At 29.3% G+C, this 17,946-nt stretch overlaps 1 protein-coding gene across 1 annotated transcript in view; it reads left to right on the top strand.

Moving 5' to 3' along the window:
* The window catches only part of DCX-EMAP (Doublecortin-domain-containing echinoderm-microtubule-associated protein), a 32,437-nt gene extending 15,205 nt beyond the window's left edge, over positions 1–17,232 (top strand). Inside the window, exons 5-17 of the mRNA XM_029303458.2 lie at positions 6,595–6,834; positions 7,984–8,100; positions 9,948–10,179; positions 11,037–11,332; positions 11,465–11,629; positions 11,725–11,820; positions 12,119–12,256; positions 12,676–12,936; positions 13,361–13,618; positions 13,896–14,058; positions 14,440–14,622; positions 15,328–15,423; positions 15,957–17,232. Of these exons, the coding sequence (XP_029159291.1) occupies positions 6,595–6,834; positions 7,984–8,100; positions 9,948–10,179; positions 11,037–11,332; positions 11,465–11,629; positions 11,725–11,820; positions 12,119–12,256; positions 12,676–12,936; positions 13,361–13,618; positions 13,896–14,058; positions 14,440–14,622; positions 15,328–15,423; positions 15,957–16,225 (2,514 nt within the window). The 3' untranslated portion in view covers positions 16,226–17,232. The remainder of the gene's footprint in view (positions 1–6,594; positions 6,835–7,983; positions 8,101–9,947; positions 10,180–11,036; positions 11,333–11,464; positions 11,630–11,724; positions 11,821–12,118; positions 12,257–12,675; positions 12,937–13,360; positions 13,619–13,895; positions 14,059–14,439; positions 14,623–15,327; positions 15,424–15,956) is intronic.
* Positions 17,233–17,946: the final 714 nt, after the last annotated feature.

The raw sequence follows: 17,946 nt of genomic DNA, 5'->3' as shown, positions 1-17,946 counted from the left end.
AATAAAATCGAATATATTAAATATAATATAACGTAATGTACAAAAAGATTTAATGTGTGTACATACATATATGTGTGTATGCGTATACGTATATATCATATTGCAGGAGTTCCGTCCTCTCTGATTTTGCCGAAACTTTATGATTTGTATATTTTTACGCACAAAACATGAATTTGTAAATTGAAATTGTTACTCTCAAGTAATAAAAAAGTTATATAATGGAATCCGTCCCGTGTGGAGGAGCCGAATTTTAATTTACAGATTAGCGTTTTACACACAAAAATACACATATTGTAAACGTGCTATATTGAATTTATCACAATATCCGGGCGTATAATACAATGCTTGGGCGTATACCTATTTTTTATATCTTTATTATAATCAAAAATACTGAAATAAATAATTAGACTCACATTTCGATTATTTCCTCTTCTCCGGACTCGGCGTACTTTGGATTCCTCGCCAGCATTTTTTGTAGGAAACCTAACCTTTGCGCCGGGAACTGTCCTCGTAGAAGAAGCTTCGAAATACTTGCACTCGCGTTATTTTTTTTCTCATTTTCGACGCGTTTCGGTTAAAACAATCGGCGACAATTGCGAGAGCTTATTCGCACACAAAACCGATGCTCTGTTTCGCGTCGCCGCTTTTTCAAAACCGCTTATCGAAGGGCCTTACCGGACGATTTCTCCGCGACGCATTCAGGAGAAGAGTCGTCGATTTTCCAGAGTTGGGCACTACACTTCACTTCTGTTGTTTATGTCACCAAATATTCAACGACGAAGAAATCGCGGAGATCGAGAGCAACGCACGATATTGAGCTATAACAAAAACGACATGGCGATTTTTCCGAAGATTACGAATTTTATTCATCGCATAACGATACTTGGACCGGAGACGCGCAATTGCCCGCTTAGAATACGATCGAAAAACTCCGGAAATTCGCCGGAAGTCGAAAATGTAGCCGGTTCGACGCGTCCTAATAATGCACTCGCTTGCGACATTGCGACGCCAATAATGGACTCGCCCGGACTCTAAAGCGGGGAACACATACTCTTGCATAAGCGCATAAGCATATGCATAAGAAATTTGATTGGTTGAATTTCTTATGCCTATGTTTATAGACCAATCAAGATTCTCATGTTTACGCTTATGCGCCTATGCAAGAGTGTGTGCTCCCCGCTTAACTTTCGGCGACGCCAGCGCTACGCGAAGGAGCGCGAAGAGACGAAGTTCGAGCTTCGAGCCACGGTAGCGGCAGCGCTGCCAACTTCAAGACGCGCTGCAGCCAAGAAGGTGTGGTGGGGGTACGGTAGAGGGCGCCACGCACGCGCGAGCTCGGCGACATCTACTAAACCCCCCACCACTCCTACTTGGCGTGTTGCCGTTGCCTAATGCCTTCATGAAGCTAGCAGTGCTGCTTTAAGGTGCAACTTCGTTTACTTTGCATTTAATGTCGGTCCGATCCACGAAAGTGCGAATCTGAGTATTAATTAGTGTGCGTGATTGATTATCGTGATTAATCCAATCGCGTTCTTCGCGTGGCGTCGCAGCTCCGAGTTCGAGTCGCCGAAAGTTGGCGTCTGGGCGAGTTCATTATTAGGCGCGACCAACAAAGTTCGTAATCTTCGGAAAAATCGCCAAGGTCAACTCCGATATATCGCACCGCAATGTCGTTATTGTTCTATCGTCTATCTCAATATCGTGCGTTGCTCTCGATCTCCGCGATTTCTTCCTCGTTAAATATTCAGTGAAGGAAAAAATAGTGAAAGCGTAGTGATCAATTCGAGAATATCGGCAATTTCTGAGCGCGTTACCATCGTTGTTTGATAAAGGTCTTATAATAAGTGGCCTAAAAAAAGCGGCGATGCAAAAACAGAGCATCGGTCTTATTCAGGCATCGCCGCTCGTTCGTCGCGAATAATCAAAGTAATGCGAATCAAGTGTTTCAAAACTTCTACGAAAATAGTTTCCGACGCAGAGGTTACTTTCTTTCAGGAAAAATGATGCCGACGAGGAATCCGGAATCGAAATACACCAAAATCGGAAAAGAAGAATATAGTTAAAATGTGAGTCAAATTATTTATTTTATTATTTATGGATTAAGCTATAAAAAAATATACATTTAAGTATTGGTCGGATATATTCGATATACTTATAGTATGTTTATAGTTTATACCATTATATATTTTTGTGCGTAAAACACGTATCTGTTAACTAAAATTTGAAAGATTTGTTTTATGAACAAAAATTCATATAAAGTTTCGGCAAACTTGGAGAGGACGGAAGTCTTTTTCACAATATTATCTAACAACAAGAAAGATATAATATGCCACATATATATAAAAAATAATGTGAAATAAGATATAATAACAATTATAATTAAACCTAATATATGAAACTAATAAAATATTATAAATAAATATTACATACAAATCTTTATATAGAGTACATAATATAATAAGTATATAATATAATAAAATATATAAAATAATTGTTTTTGTAGAAAAATAAGTAAAAATATGTAATACATTTTTTTTATTAATATATAGTATACAAAATTAAAAAATCGAGCTTGAATATGCGAGCAACGTAACAATGTGAGCAATCTGAATCTTTTTTAACTTATTTGAAGAAATTACTTCTCCAATTATATTACATTTTTGACTTATTTCTAGTTTAAAAAATTTTTAAAGCATCAATACTTATATAAGACTTTTTCATAATCTGTCGAGATATCTAAGGAATTTTTAAGCATTGGAGTTGACATTGAGTTTTATCGAAAAGATTTATATTCATGGCTTATCAACTGCGTGATTTTTTCTAGCTTTTTTCAAGCTTATAATCAATCTAACATTGCACGCGATTGTTATAATTACATTGTTATTTTTTACGTACATTATACTCATCTATATGCATATAATGAAAATATATTTGTTACGTGAAAACTAATTCAATATTTTATTTAAAACAAAAAAATAGAATTTATTATATAATATAGTTTAAAAACCTATCACAATTTACAAAACATAATGTAATCCATAATCAGAAAGAATTATGAAAATTTCTCATTCATATATTATTTATGTATATGTATAAGAGAATTTTCGGATGACATATTACGTAGTATTATTAATATAGTCTATTCTAAATTATACTAAAGTATGAAAATTGAATTGTTCATTATCAATCAATCATCATCATCGTCGATCGTCATCATCAATCATTTTAAATGTAATTTTTAAAAAATAAAAACCTTATATCTTTTAAAAAGATTTATTAAAATATTGTAAGTTATATTGTAGTTTATTAATAATTTAATTACTTTTAAATTGATTGTTAAATATATAAAAATATGTAAGAATATTGGTATGTTATTAATCGCATTATTTGTTTTTATAACTTATTATGATAGAAAGTGTGATACGTGACTTTATCTTATTGTTAGATAAAATGCGTGCTTCAAGATCATAACTGAGTTTATTGGATTATTAATCTTGTTAGTCTTTTTCTTTTCTTCGATATACACTTTTAATATTGGCCTCAGTTAGTCAATCAAGTTAAGTGCTTTAACATGGGCTAAGCTTCCCGAGGAATCAAAATTTTTTCTAATTAGAGATTTATCAGATTTATTAGGAAGGTGTGGATATCTTTAATTTCCGCCGTTGCTTTTATTACCTTTTATCGAAATAAATACAGGGGAAACCAATGCAACGCCTAAAAAAGAAGGTTATTTGTAAAGATTTTTTTTAGCAAATATTTATTTCCCCCAAAAAAATCATTGTATTAATATTGTAAAGTACATAATTTAAACTACTTTAAAAAAAAAAGTTATGTTAAACGAGCATATGCATATAGCGTGAAACTCTGAAACAAAAAAGACAAGTATTTTCTAAAAATATGCCAAACAATAATTTCAATTTTACGTATAATAAAAAAATTTTTTAAATCGGTGAGGAATTGACCTTTTTAACGTTATAAAAATAATAAATTATTCAATCAGAAATTCCACGTGCAATTAAAGCTGTTGTTTCATATTTTAAGAAAATACTATTTTTTAGAGCTTTCGTTGGCCCGCTATGCATGCGCCAATAATTTTTTGAAACAGCTCATACTATTGACTATTGTAACTACAACTGTATAAGTATTAATATTTTTTTTAAATTTTACAAGGGAGTTGACATTATGTACTTGTTATATTAACCTAGTGATTTGAAAAAAACATATTTGTCAGAAAAAAAATTCCTAAAAATAGTCTTCTTTTCAGTTGTTAGACTGGTTTTCTCTTTTTAAGTTGATATATTTAATAATCTGTTAAGATAGTATCTTTAATTTAAATTTTGAATATGTAAAACTTTAATCTTTGTTAAAGATTACTAATAATATTCTTTATTAACATAAACTAATATAAAAAATATTCTTTAGCAGAAAATTCAATGAAAGAATTATAATTTGTGCAAACATGATTTAGCAGAAAAATAATAATTTTAATAGATAATTCAATAACATGAAAAATATTTATTTAAAAGATATAGTAGGAAAAGAAACATTTCAATTGTTTGATATATGTATTTAATAAATCTGTTATATTTATTATATTATAATAAAAGAAAAACAGCAAAAATAAACCGATTTATAAGAAAAATAACTTACATTTAATTTAATAAATGAATGACTTTAATATTATTATTGAAATAAAAGAATGATTTTATAAGATATTACACACACACACACACATGTAATGTATATAAATGTATATAATATATAATTACAACGCAAAATTCGAATCATCAAATTATATATTTTCCTTTTATTGTATATTCTTCATAATTGACCATAATAAAAACTAAAATAAAAACCTATTACATTATTCAAGAAAATTATGAAATTCTATCAAAGACGACACATCTTTGAAATATTTTGTAATTACACAACAAACCTGCATATTTTACAATTTCGTTTAATTGAAACAAGTTTCATATAAAGAGCAATGCATTCATTAAGAACCATAAACAGATGCAAAATAGCCGTGATTTCCTTGTGTGATTTCTGAAATCAGTATTCTGAATTAATATTACTGGTTGGAGAAGCAAGAAGAGGCGTAGAAGATGGAAAAGGAGGTGAAGGGTCAGGGGATGGTTGTCCTTGAGCGACGGTGGCCCTTCGCAAAGTGGAGGGGTGTGGTAGGGGATGTTGCAGCACCCTAGTTCTTCAATACATTTATCCCACCTACCTGGCTCAGTAGTCGTCCATTGAACACAGTCGCGGTTGCACCAGCCCAAGAGTGGCCCGTTCTGTCAATATTCGGAAGAGAAATAGCAATCGTGTCACGCAATTCAAGATTGATCAGAAGATAACTGCGATAGACTTTTATATTAAATCGCGTCGTCGCAACTTTTGCTGTTTAAATTTGATAAATTTTATCTTGAAACCGATGTAAAAGAAAGATGTTTTTTTGTTAAATTACAATTGTGACCAAAGTGGACTTAGTTTCATTATTTTAGAAAACATTTATTTTGTAACACTTTTTTGCACAATTTCTCCAATTTTCTCAGTAAGAAAATATTCTTCATCTTTGATTACAAAAAATTATTAAAGATTGAGATTGAAATTGTTTTAATTAAAAATTGAAGCTTGAAAATTGTTAAGATCATAATATGAACAATGAAATGAAAAGTCTTGAATCATATGAATCGCGATTGTAAACTTTCTTTCGATTTTTCATCGTTTTACAAAATCTTCATCATAATACATTTTTATTAGCCTGTCTCTATATGATTAACAAAACATTTTGCTAGTTCTTTTCGATGCTCGTAGAAGATTATCAAGATTATTAAATTTCGGAAGAATCAAAATCAATTAGATTAAAAAATCACGATTTTTTAATTCACAAGATAAACAGTGAAATGTTTCTTGGATCATGTGAGTTTGTGGATTATACATTTGACATTGAAAGTTGACAACAGTGAAGTAAGTGAACCTTAGGGTTGGAAAGGGGTTCGTTAAAGTTCACAATTGAGTCGGCAAGTTCGTCTTCGTCCCGATCGGACGATCTGGAGTCGGATTTTGGCATCAGTCAAGAAAAAGCGGACTTTTGTAGCGACTCGGAACTTGAATCTTGTAATCAAGACTCCAGTTGCTGGACGGACAGTTTTGTCGTGTTAATGAGCGATTCCTTTGAAGTGATATCGCTGCCGGCCGACATGATGCAGGTTCTCCAAATATTTATGCGACATTTGTCAGATTTGGTTTAATATTTGAGAAAACAATTTTTTTAATTCTATAATTTAAACATATGTATAATTGCTATAAATGCTTTTCTATCAAATTGAAATAAGATTACATAACTCGACACACCGCTGTAGATTAATAAGATATAAAATATACTCGATTAATTTTACTATATACCTATTAATATTTTTTATTGTGGTAAATATTAATCAGAGAAACTCTTATTCTCCCCACACCATATTATCGTACGATTACCATGATTTTCAGGATAAATTCTAAAAAATTCTCTCCGTGTGTCTATCTGTGTTTCCTTGCTGGAAAGCATCCTAAATTAATGACATTAACGATTATAATTTTTTACCATAGCCGGCCAGTTATGGGAAGAAAAATAACACTTGGTATACAAGCCCGGCAGGCGGTGGAGGCAGTAGAAGCGGTGCCACCGGAACCGGAGGTGCAGTTGGAGGATGGCAAAGTAGACCACCAGTAGTGCCGAGTCTTAGTCGGAAAGCTTCCATCACCGAAGAAGCACCACCCCCTGGCGGTGGAAAGCCTTCTTCGGGTCGTGTCATTCGTATTGTCAACAACCATGATCATACTGTTCAGGTATTATCAATGGAGATTGATTAATTAATATATTAAATGTTAATGTCTTAAATCTTTGTATATTAACATCAGGTTTTTTATGATCCATCTCAATTGTACGTGTAAATAAATTAACACAGTTCTCCTCTAAAAGCGTAATTTTTAATAATTTTTTGAAACAATGTATTTTATTTATATATTTAGTTAAATGCATATATTTAGATAAATAAATTTCCTATTTTATATAAATTATAGTTTTAACTCCAATTATATACATATAATTCTTTTATAATATAATTTTTCTATTATTTACTCAATTCTTAAATGTAATTTAGTTTGTAATTTGTATTTTTTTTTATTTTATTTGCCTAAAACTGACTTTTTAAATTTATATTTTGTAAATATAATATTTACATATTTCTAATTAAATTTTATTTTAATCGCGACAACGCAACAGTCACAAAGGTTTTTTATTTTTTCAATGCGCATATAATTTACATATACACGTACGTTTGTGTATAATTATTTTATTTAATATTTATTTTATAAATATTAAATAAATAATAATTACATAATAAATTAAATAAATAAAAAAAATGGTAATAATTCAATCGACCAACTCTGGCAAATAAGTGATTTTATTGAATATTATCGAATCTTTGTTTTTTAAAAAAGTTGTGATTTACTTTGTTTTAAGAACATAGCACTTGATAAGAGCCGAAACCCATGGCCGAAACGTTGTGAATATTCAATAAAATCACTTATTTGCCAGAGTTGGTCGATTGAATTATTACCATTTTTTAATTATCATCTGGTGACTTTATAGTTTTTTATATCGTTAAATAAATAATAAATTAAATAATTTTTTATAGTGAAAGCAAGATACAAACAGTAGCTTTCGGTTTGCTTTCTTCGAATAAATTCAAAAAAAATAATGATAATAAATCTAATATTAACTTGATTGAACATTAGGATACACATATTATAAAAAGTGTAATTAATGTTCTCATTCTACGAAAAAAATGTACTATGAGATGAATCACAAAATTACAAAAATCAATAGTTTTCAGTTTTATTACTATTATTAGGTTTTAAATTCTTATAGTTAACGACATAATTTTTTATATATGTATAAATCTAACTTCTGATTAAATTAATTTAACTTGTTAGTGCCGGGTTTTACTAAATCTTCGCACATCACAACCTTTCGAGGAAGTTCTAGAAGATCTTGGACAAGTATTGAAGATGAACGGAGCCAAGAGAATGTTCACTGTTTCAGGACAAGAGGTAATATAATACATAATATATAATATATTTTTGTAATTCAAACAAAACAACATGGTCGATGTTTTTTTAAATCTGAAAAAGAATGCGTGATTTGAAAGTATAAAAAAGAAAAAAGCTGTATGTAAATCCGAGATATCGGCGTCGTACTTGCAAAGTCAGCTTGAAAGCGACGTTAGTCCATAAATATGCATAGCGCGCTACAAGCAGAGGTAAAACGGGGAGGGGTAAAACTCGAAGCGTGACGATAACGGGGTCAGTTCTCACTCGAGATCGTAAGAAATAAGGTTATTGCTTATACATCTCATAAGTCACCTTCAAGAGAAATTTTTATATGTTATGTTTTTAGGATTTTATACACGTATACATACTACATACGTACACAAGGAATATAATGTAGCATCATATCTAACAATTGTATTATATAATCATATCATATATCAGGTTCTCGTATACGAAATAGAGAGGATATTCTTCTAAGCTAAATCTTTCGAATAAATCCTTCGATAATTGAATATTGAATATTACATAAAAAACACCATCACCACATATGACATTAAAGTGACAAGTAATGTTTTGACGCATTTAAATTTTTGTAAAAAAATATTTATTTGTAATTTTTTCCAAATCAATGTGTAAATTATAGTTATAGGAAAAAATGAAGAAATTTTCGTATAACATAATACGCTATAATTTTTCAGATTTGTTAAATATTGTCGAAACACAAATACACAATTCATAGTATAAATTTCATATTTAGGAAGACAATAATGTTTCATATTTAGGAAGATAATAATGTTTTATTTGTAATTTTGTAAACAAAATTTATTTATTTTGCTCTTTTAAGTTATACTAGGTTTATATTAACAGGATGATTTACATTTATATTGCAAAATATATTCAACTTAAATGCTTACAAAAGTTAGCGCGATATGTATATATATTTATCAAATCAAGACGTGACGAAAACGCAATCATTATAGTTTTTATGCTCCATGTTCTGAAAACTATATTAAATATGCTGTTTTCATAAAATTGACTTATTTAAAACACATCATTTAAGAACATAAAGATAAAAAGATGGAAAAAGTATAAATATCAAGCACACCGAATCAGATTTTTGACATCGCAATATATTTTTTACATATAGTTATACATTTCTTTCATAAGGTGATTATGACGTTAAGTGGGACGAACGTACCCCCACGTGTTATAAAAAGGTCAGAGATCCATCTTTTCAGGTCACGATCATATATGAATTTCAAATAGACCAATTTTCTTCGACGAATGGCACATTATCGACTTCTCACTCTCTCACTCTCTCTCTCTTTCCCCCTTCTCTTTCTCTCACGGCCCTTTCTTTTTCTCTCTTTTATGTATGTGTATCTAAATAAAATACGCATTTTACATTACATATTTCTATAATTTCTAATATTTATGAATCAATAACACATGTGAGTCTTAATTGCACACACGTAGCACACACACACACACACACACTATATATATATTGTCTTACATATATATTCATTATATTCGATATATCTTTTGCATAAGTAAATTTAGAAATCAATATATCATAAAAATGCGATATATCATGTAATGCTTGATTAGCATGATAGAGGTTTACTTTATAAAGGCATAAACTTAAAAACTTGAAAAAATGAAGCTTCTAGAATTAATTATATATATATATATATATATATATACATGATTTATATGTATATACGTATATATGATTTTATAAAATATTGAAATTAAATTGAATTAATTATTATTGTTTGCGTTCCTTTTACCTTATAATAATTTGTAATACGAAGCAAAAAAATTAATATACAATTTGTTGCTAGGTGAGAAGTTTCTCGCAGCTGAGAAATGAGTTTGCAGATATGGATACGTTTTATCTGGGTACTGGATCAGCTCTCGTTATGGCCGGTGGTATCACAGCATCCCCGATACGGAGATCGAGATCACGTGGACCACCTACTGTTGTAGAAGACATTAGTCGTCAGAGAAGAGCTCGCAGCAAGAGCAGACCTCGAGCATTATACATGCCTGATTCAGAAGTTATTCGAGTAAACGGTAAAAATAATTAATTATTTTCATAATCAAAGTTTTAATTAATTTGGATTAGTTTCATATTACTAGTTTTTCAATGTTAATAACGAGCAAATTATACCGTAAATTCTTTACATTTATATCTCCCTTTTTTAATCAATAAAGCTATCAGTAAAGCTCTAACGTCACTAAAAAATAATTAATAAGCCAATCAGCATTAATCTTATTGCTACTCTTTACGCCATTTAAATATTAAAAAGACGTATATCTTTAAGTGTTTATTAGACTGCGTGTTCAAGATTGAGCTAACGATAAGATTGTTTAAGATTGTATTAAGATCAAACATTAAATTTGAATTAACATAAAATAACTTATTATCTCGGCATTAATTTGAATATTGATAAAACGATTGATATGTATCTTGGAAATATATATATACACTAAAGGTTGATATCAAGAGACAGAACATTATAGGTTGTTCTATCATATAATAAAACAAAATAAAATTAAAATAAATTTATCAAGTTCAATCAAAGCACATCGCTTTTCTAATAAAAATTTACAAAAATTCAAATAACAAAAATTATTCTTCTAATTCTAAGTTTTGTATTGTTAAAAAATAATTTAATGTTCTCTGAAAAAAAATATTTGAAAGAAAAGGAAAGACTTGATTAAAATTATTAATGGAATCATAAAAAAAATTATTATTTTTGCAATCCATCTTGCTTGAAAGATATAATTAATATTATTATAGGAATTGCTTGAAAAAGAAAAAATACTCCAAGATTTGCTTGATATTTCTCTATTTTTAATCAAATTTCTTTCTTCTTCTAAACAAACACTACTTTAGGATTAAATAGGACATGTTATATCATTGATAGATTATAGCGTTGTGGAAGTACTACGCGAAGAACCAGCCAAAGTGACGATCAGGGGACTTAGACGATCGTTCTATCCCCCTTCCCATTTACCACCAGTAGACAATTCGCCACCTGAAAAAAAGTTACAACTTGAGTGGGTTTATGGTTATCGAGGAACTGATACTCGCAGAAATCTTTGGGTTTTGCCGAGTGGCGAATTATTATATTATGTCGCAGCTGTGGCTATTCTTTTCGATCGAGAAGAAAGTGCGCAACGACATTATATCGGTCATACAGAAGATATTACGTGTATGGAAGTAAGTAATCGCTACGCGATAAGAAAGTAAATTAAAAACTTACTCTTTTCCAATAATTATTTACTGCTATTAAAATCCAACAATTATTGTATTTAATTAAACATTATTAATCAAATTATTATCATTCTCTAGGTTCATCCTAGTAGAGAACTCGTTGCGTCAGGTCAAAAGGCGGGTAGGCACAGAAAGGCGCAGTCGCATGTTCGTATATGGTCGACGGAAACTCTTCTTACCTTATACGTATTTGGTATGACCGAATTTCAGATGGGCGTTTCAGCATTAGCGTTTTCACAATTGGTAATATTACTTCAAATAAAAAAACGATTTATAATTAATAATCAATAATTGATTAAGAGAGGCATTATGTAAATTTTTAATTATTTAACATACAGAATGGTGGTAGTTACGTACTCGCCGTGGATGCCGGAAGAGAAGCCATACTTTCAGTATGGCAGTGGCAATGGGGTCACTTGTTGGGCAAGGTCGCTGTAAGTTTTTCCTTTTTTTTTTTTATAATATAAAACATCTCAATTATTAATCGGTTATTAATACATCAATTATATTTTTTGTCAATAGTTTCTTGTTAATTATTATTATTATTGTATTTTATATAAAATTTTTATCAGTATTTCATTAATAGTATACTATAAATATTTACATTTTGTCAGTATTTAAATTTCTCTCTTATCACTAAATGCACGAACGTGATATTATATATATATATATATATATATATATATATATATATATATGCAATCGAGAATATATTATATGCAATCCATTTAGACCATGCAAGAAGATCTCACGGGAGCGGCATTTCATCCATTGGACGATAATCTTTTAATAACGCATGGGCGTGGTCATTTGACTTTCTGGAATCGGCGAAAAGACGGTTTCTTTGAGCGAACCGATATCATTAAACCGGTAAATTAATGTGAAATCTATGTGTTAAATATTCAATATTATAAATATGTTTAAATATTCAATATTGTAAATTTTACTAATATTGTAATACTATAGAATCTCTAATGTATAAGAATTTGCATAAAGTTAATATTTTAATAAGGATCAATATTTTTTCCAAATACACACACGTGTATGTGTATGTGTAGACATGTTTGTTATGTATGTTAAATTTTATATCGAATATCTAATATAGTTTATATAAATTCATTGCTAAAAAGTTCATAAAAATTGAAAAATTAATGAATAATAAAATTTAATTAGATTGTATTCATTATATTTATTAATCAGGAATATAAATTTGTAACAAACTATTATTGTGTAATATTATATAATTTTTAAATTTTTATATACTTTAAAAATGATTCGATATGTTTTAGCCATCTCGTACACATGTGACAAGTATTCAGTTTGAACAAGATGGTGATGTCGTCACAGCGGATAGTGACGGTTTTATCACAGTATATTCGGTGGATGCAGATGGGGCATATTTTGTGCGAATGGAATTCGAAGCGCACAACAAAGGCATTAGCTCCCTCGTCATGTTATCGGAAGGCACATTACTTTCTGGTGGCGAAAAAGATAGAAAAATAGCAGCTTGGGATTCATTACAGAACTACAAACGCATTACCGATACAAAGGTAAGAATAAACAAAGATATAGAAAGAAAATTCACGCAATATAATCAAATCTTATTTTCTCAATTTTAACCATTAACAAAATAAATTGATTTAATAACAATTTTTTATCTACGACAACACAATATATTTGAAAATCTAAAAAAATGATTTTAATTTTCGATTTTGCAAATTGTTATAATTATTGAAAATATAGAAAAAAAATTAACCGTTTCTTTTTATCTTCAAAATTATAATGAAAAGGGAGTAAAAATGGAGTAAAAATGACTCCAATATATTAGATTAATATTTAATATTTTTTAAATAAAATTAATATTTTTTTCTTTCGGATGACAAATTGATCAAATACTTATTAAATAAAAATCTTCTAATTATCAAAAAGCAAATTTTATTCAAACAAGTTAATATAATTAACTTATCATCACAGTTGCCAGAATCGGCGGGCGGAGTCCGCAGTATATATCCGCAACGACCTGGACGAAATGATGGGAATATTTATGTGGGAACTACGCGAAACAACATACTTGAGGGTTCTCTGCAGAGAAGATTCAATCAAGTTGTTTTTGGTCATGGCAGACAACTATGGGGTTTGGCGGTTCATCCTGATGATGAGGTCTTTGCTACTGCAGGACATGACAAAAATATTGCTCTCTGGCGAAGACACAAGCTATTGTGGACCACGCAGGTGATAAAATTTTTTGAGTTTTATTTATGGTTGGAAATAGTTTTGGCATTCCAAATGTGATATAAGAAAGATAGCAACATCAAGTTGTATTGTTTCTTTATTCAGTACAGTCCAAGCTTATTTTATGTTATTATATAGAAAAAGATATGTTTACTTATAACAAAGCGTATATATTTTCGTATATTTTCTTTCTATTATATATTTTTAGTGGAAAAGAACCAATTTTTAGATATATAGTTAAAGTTGTATATGGCACATATTTTTAATGAATTTTTAGGTGGGTTTCGAATGCATATGTATAGCCTTTCATCCATTCGGCGTGGCATTAGCGGCAGGATCGTCCGAAGGTCATCTTTTGGTACTAGCAGCTGATACCGGCGCCGCCGTAGCAACTCTTAGAGTTTGCGGATCGCCTTTATCTTGCATCGGATATAATCCTAGTACGATATAAGTATTACTTTGGTATTTTTTGAATCGTTCTAATTTCTGAACTTGTTAAATGTCTAAAAAATTTAAATTAAAAAAATTTAATTTGCAAAAACGATAATATTTTAATTGAGTAGTTCTTGTGTTTAAGCTATTTTATCGTATTTAATTTTCATCTATCTTTGGTTCAAAGTCTTCAGTTATTTTCTTTTTTCTTAAACATTATTAAATATTAATTTTTTAAAGATATTTTAAAAATAAAAGCGCTCTTAAATTTTTTTTATCTAAATCATATCATCTAAATCAACATGTCTTTAATTTTATATGATACTGTGCAAATTACATCTCTCTGAGAATGTCAAAATAATCTCAATATTTTCCTATTGTCTGACTAGCTGGAGAAATTGTGGCTATGGGTTCCCAAAACGGCAGCGTATATCTCTTTAGAGTATCTAGGGATGGATTTTCGTATAAAAAGAGCAACAAAATCCGCGGCACACAGCCGTTGATACAACTCGACTGGAGTTCTGATAGCCGCTTTCTCCAAACTGTCACTCAAGATTATGATCTTGTATTCTGTGAGTCATCTATCATGTCGCGATATTGATTTTAAAGAATATTCAGACGAATTTGCATAAAAAAATTGTATGAAACGTTACATAATATGTATAACAAAATTGACTAATTATATGTATATTTAATGCAAAGCATATAGTTGCAATTGTAATAGATGCGTGTTTAGTTCATTTCTTTGTGCATATGTTTTATTGCAACTATGCAAATCCGTCTGTCTGCGAATGTGTTTTTATTCTTGCCATAGACATAATAAGATAATAGATTAAGAACAAAGTCTAAACAGTTTATGAAAAGAGAGTAAAGACAAAAGAGTAAATAAAATCGTTCTTATCTCTCTAAAAAAAAGTTAGCTCTGCTAGAACCGCTTAGCATCCAATTATACACAAATTGATCGTTCCGCGAACATCAAACACAGTATAATTACATATACTGTGATACAGTTGTAAATATAAGAAAAAGAGATACGGCCATTATTTTTATTTTTTTTATTTTATACTGTCAAAATATTGTTAGACGTTCTGTTTAATTTTAGTATGATTTACAATTTTCCTCGATATATATAGAGATAACGAATGTAGATTGAGTGAGTCCTATCGTTATTACAATAATTTGTTAATAAAGATAAAATAAAAAGGAATAAAAAATAAAATATAAAAGAAAAGAATGTAATTTTATTCGCATATATTCAAATGTATATTTTTTTCTAGGGGATGTCAAGGTGCTATCATCAGAAAAGAGTCCTTTAGTTATGAAAGACGTCAAATGGTACACTCATAATTGCACTGTTGGTTATATGGTTTCTGGTGAGTTTTTTTAGATACTCTAAATGTGCTCTTAATGTGCATGTATAATATCCACTGCATCTTATTCAATATTGGAAAGAAATAACGGTATAGTCAAATTCTTTTCTTTTAGTCAGATATCTCTTTTTTTCTATAGTTTTTCTTTCTTCACATAAAAGTTTCTCTTCAAAAAACAAATTTCTCATATATTTTTTAAATTTTGATTAAATTTTTAAATCACTGCATTGAACTTTAAATATATACGAATGATATGGCTAAATAATATGGCTAAATTTAAATATATATATATATATATATATCAGTGTTTGTTGAAATTTTTAAAATCTGTTTTAGATTACATTAAAAATTAAGATTTAAAAAATAAGATTAAGAAAAATTATATTATGTTTAAAAGTTAAAAATTGCATTATTTTATTAGTTGTATTGTATTAATTTTGTTATCTTTTTTATGCAAATTTTTTCACTGTTGGATTGTTAAATCACAGGACTATTATTCTTATAATTACATTCATATCGACTTTTTGTGTTTTCAGGACAATGGAACAATCGTTATTATCCACTGACCACAGTTATCACCACCTCTAGTAGATCAGCGGCACATGACATGCTGGTAAGCGGCGATGCCGAAGGTTATCTTCGGCTCTTTAAGTATCCATGCACCAATGCCAAGGCCGAGTATATTGAGGAGAAAGTGTATAGTTCATTGGTAGCCTGCGCCAGATTCCTCTACAATGATCAAAATATCGTCACCGTCGGCGGCACTGATGCTGCTCTGATGCTTTGGGAATTGGTCGATGAATAAAACAAAATAGAATTACTAAAAATAACATATCCATTATTCATGTATTTGTAGCGATAAGTAGCGATAAGTACGAGGTGCTGGCGCCTCTTGGTAAACTTTAAGCGATGAGTGGGGCTCGTATGTTGATGAAATTAACATATAATATATGTTAGATATTCCCATCGAATAATGAGAAGTATAAATGTGCGGAAGAGAATAATTTTAATTGAAAAATTCAATTTTACACACAGACACACAATATTTTGCGCTTTCAGATATTTTATGCTATTTCCAATATTTTAACGGCTAAATCTTTACATTAGTGTTATCCATTTTTCAAATAACCTTGACTTTAATCTTAATGTTGTCTTTATAATTATATAATATATTACTAGACTGAACTCTTAAAAGATTTTAATCGCGCGCGCCTCCTTTGGTAAAAAATTTATTAAAATATTAATATATAATAAGTTATATAATAACAAATAAAGTTCGTGCAAATCAAGATTTGAATGCAGACAATGAACAACTCAATATCAAACATAATTTAGATATTGTTATTCATACTATACACATTTATATACATATAAATCTTTATTTAGAGAGAATATTCTATAAAAAGTTCTACCTTTTACTCTCAATTCTATCTACGAATTAGTAAACTTAATAAAGAAACTTTCTAATGTCATAAAAATGTGATTGCAATAAATACAATTTTTGAAAACCGAAAAGCAAATTTTTAAGGAATATTTCATTAACATTTGAGCTTCACAATAAAAGTAGATTTTATTGTGGTATATATTATGTTATTTAAGACATAGTATATATAGATTCAGCGCGCGAACGATTTGTTAGTCTGAAAAATATGTAGAAAGAAAGAGATGATCGAGAAAAGATTTTATCCTCCCCTTCCCTCCTCCCACTCTCTCTTTAATCATGAATTGATTATTTTGCAAACATCAGTGTATATGCAAATCGGGGAAAAATATTTTTCTAATTCTCTTTTTTGTCCTGATTCATATTATACGACAATAATATGATATATATATATATATATATATATATATATATATATATATATATATACACAAAATATTTTTCCCATAAATTTATAGATATATATATTTATATTTACATGTTTTGAGTGTGAATAACGATTTTATAAAAGATGAATATTTTGTCATGTCGTATAATATGTGTATCGACTTCTTTACTTTTTTTCAATATTTTCTTTTTTATATATACATATATCCAATATTTACCATCAAAATATTATGACCCATTCAAAAAAACCAAATATTTCTAGGACCCTCCTATATAAATGTCGAAGATATAAGAATGAATCCTAATGTATAACTACTGAACTTTATTAAATTGAAGTTTATTCTGACAATCATACTTCCTCAATTCTTTTCGATAAGAAAATTGTTTCCTTTCTACAGAGACGAAGCAAATGTTAAATTATATACATATATTAGGCATAAAAAATGTATATAATTAATATGGAATAAACCGAATAGAGTTCTTATGTTCATAATGTTTTGGTGGCAAAGATAAAGTAATCAGAGTAGATAAAGTAAAAAAATGAAATTCTACCTTTTTTCACTCATCTTTTCTTAAAAGAGATTTTTCCCTTCTATCCTTCGTCTTTTTCTACATGTTTTTTAGACGTCGAACTTTGCGCTATACTTATATCCATGATTATAATATCGTGCCGTTGTTCATGTAGTTTACATGAGTAT

Source organism: Nylanderia fulva, unplaced genomic scaffold (assembly GCF_048542155.1).
Source record: "Nylanderia fulva isolate GAGA-0341 unplaced genomic scaffold, ASM4854215v1 Scaffold27, whole genome shotgun sequence".
Lineage (NCBI taxonomy): Eukaryota > Metazoa > Arthropoda > Insecta > Hymenoptera > Formicidae > Nylanderia > Nylanderia fulva.
The sequence above is the reverse complement of the archived record's forward strand: the minus strand, read 5'-3'. Positions and strand labels throughout refer to the sequence as shown.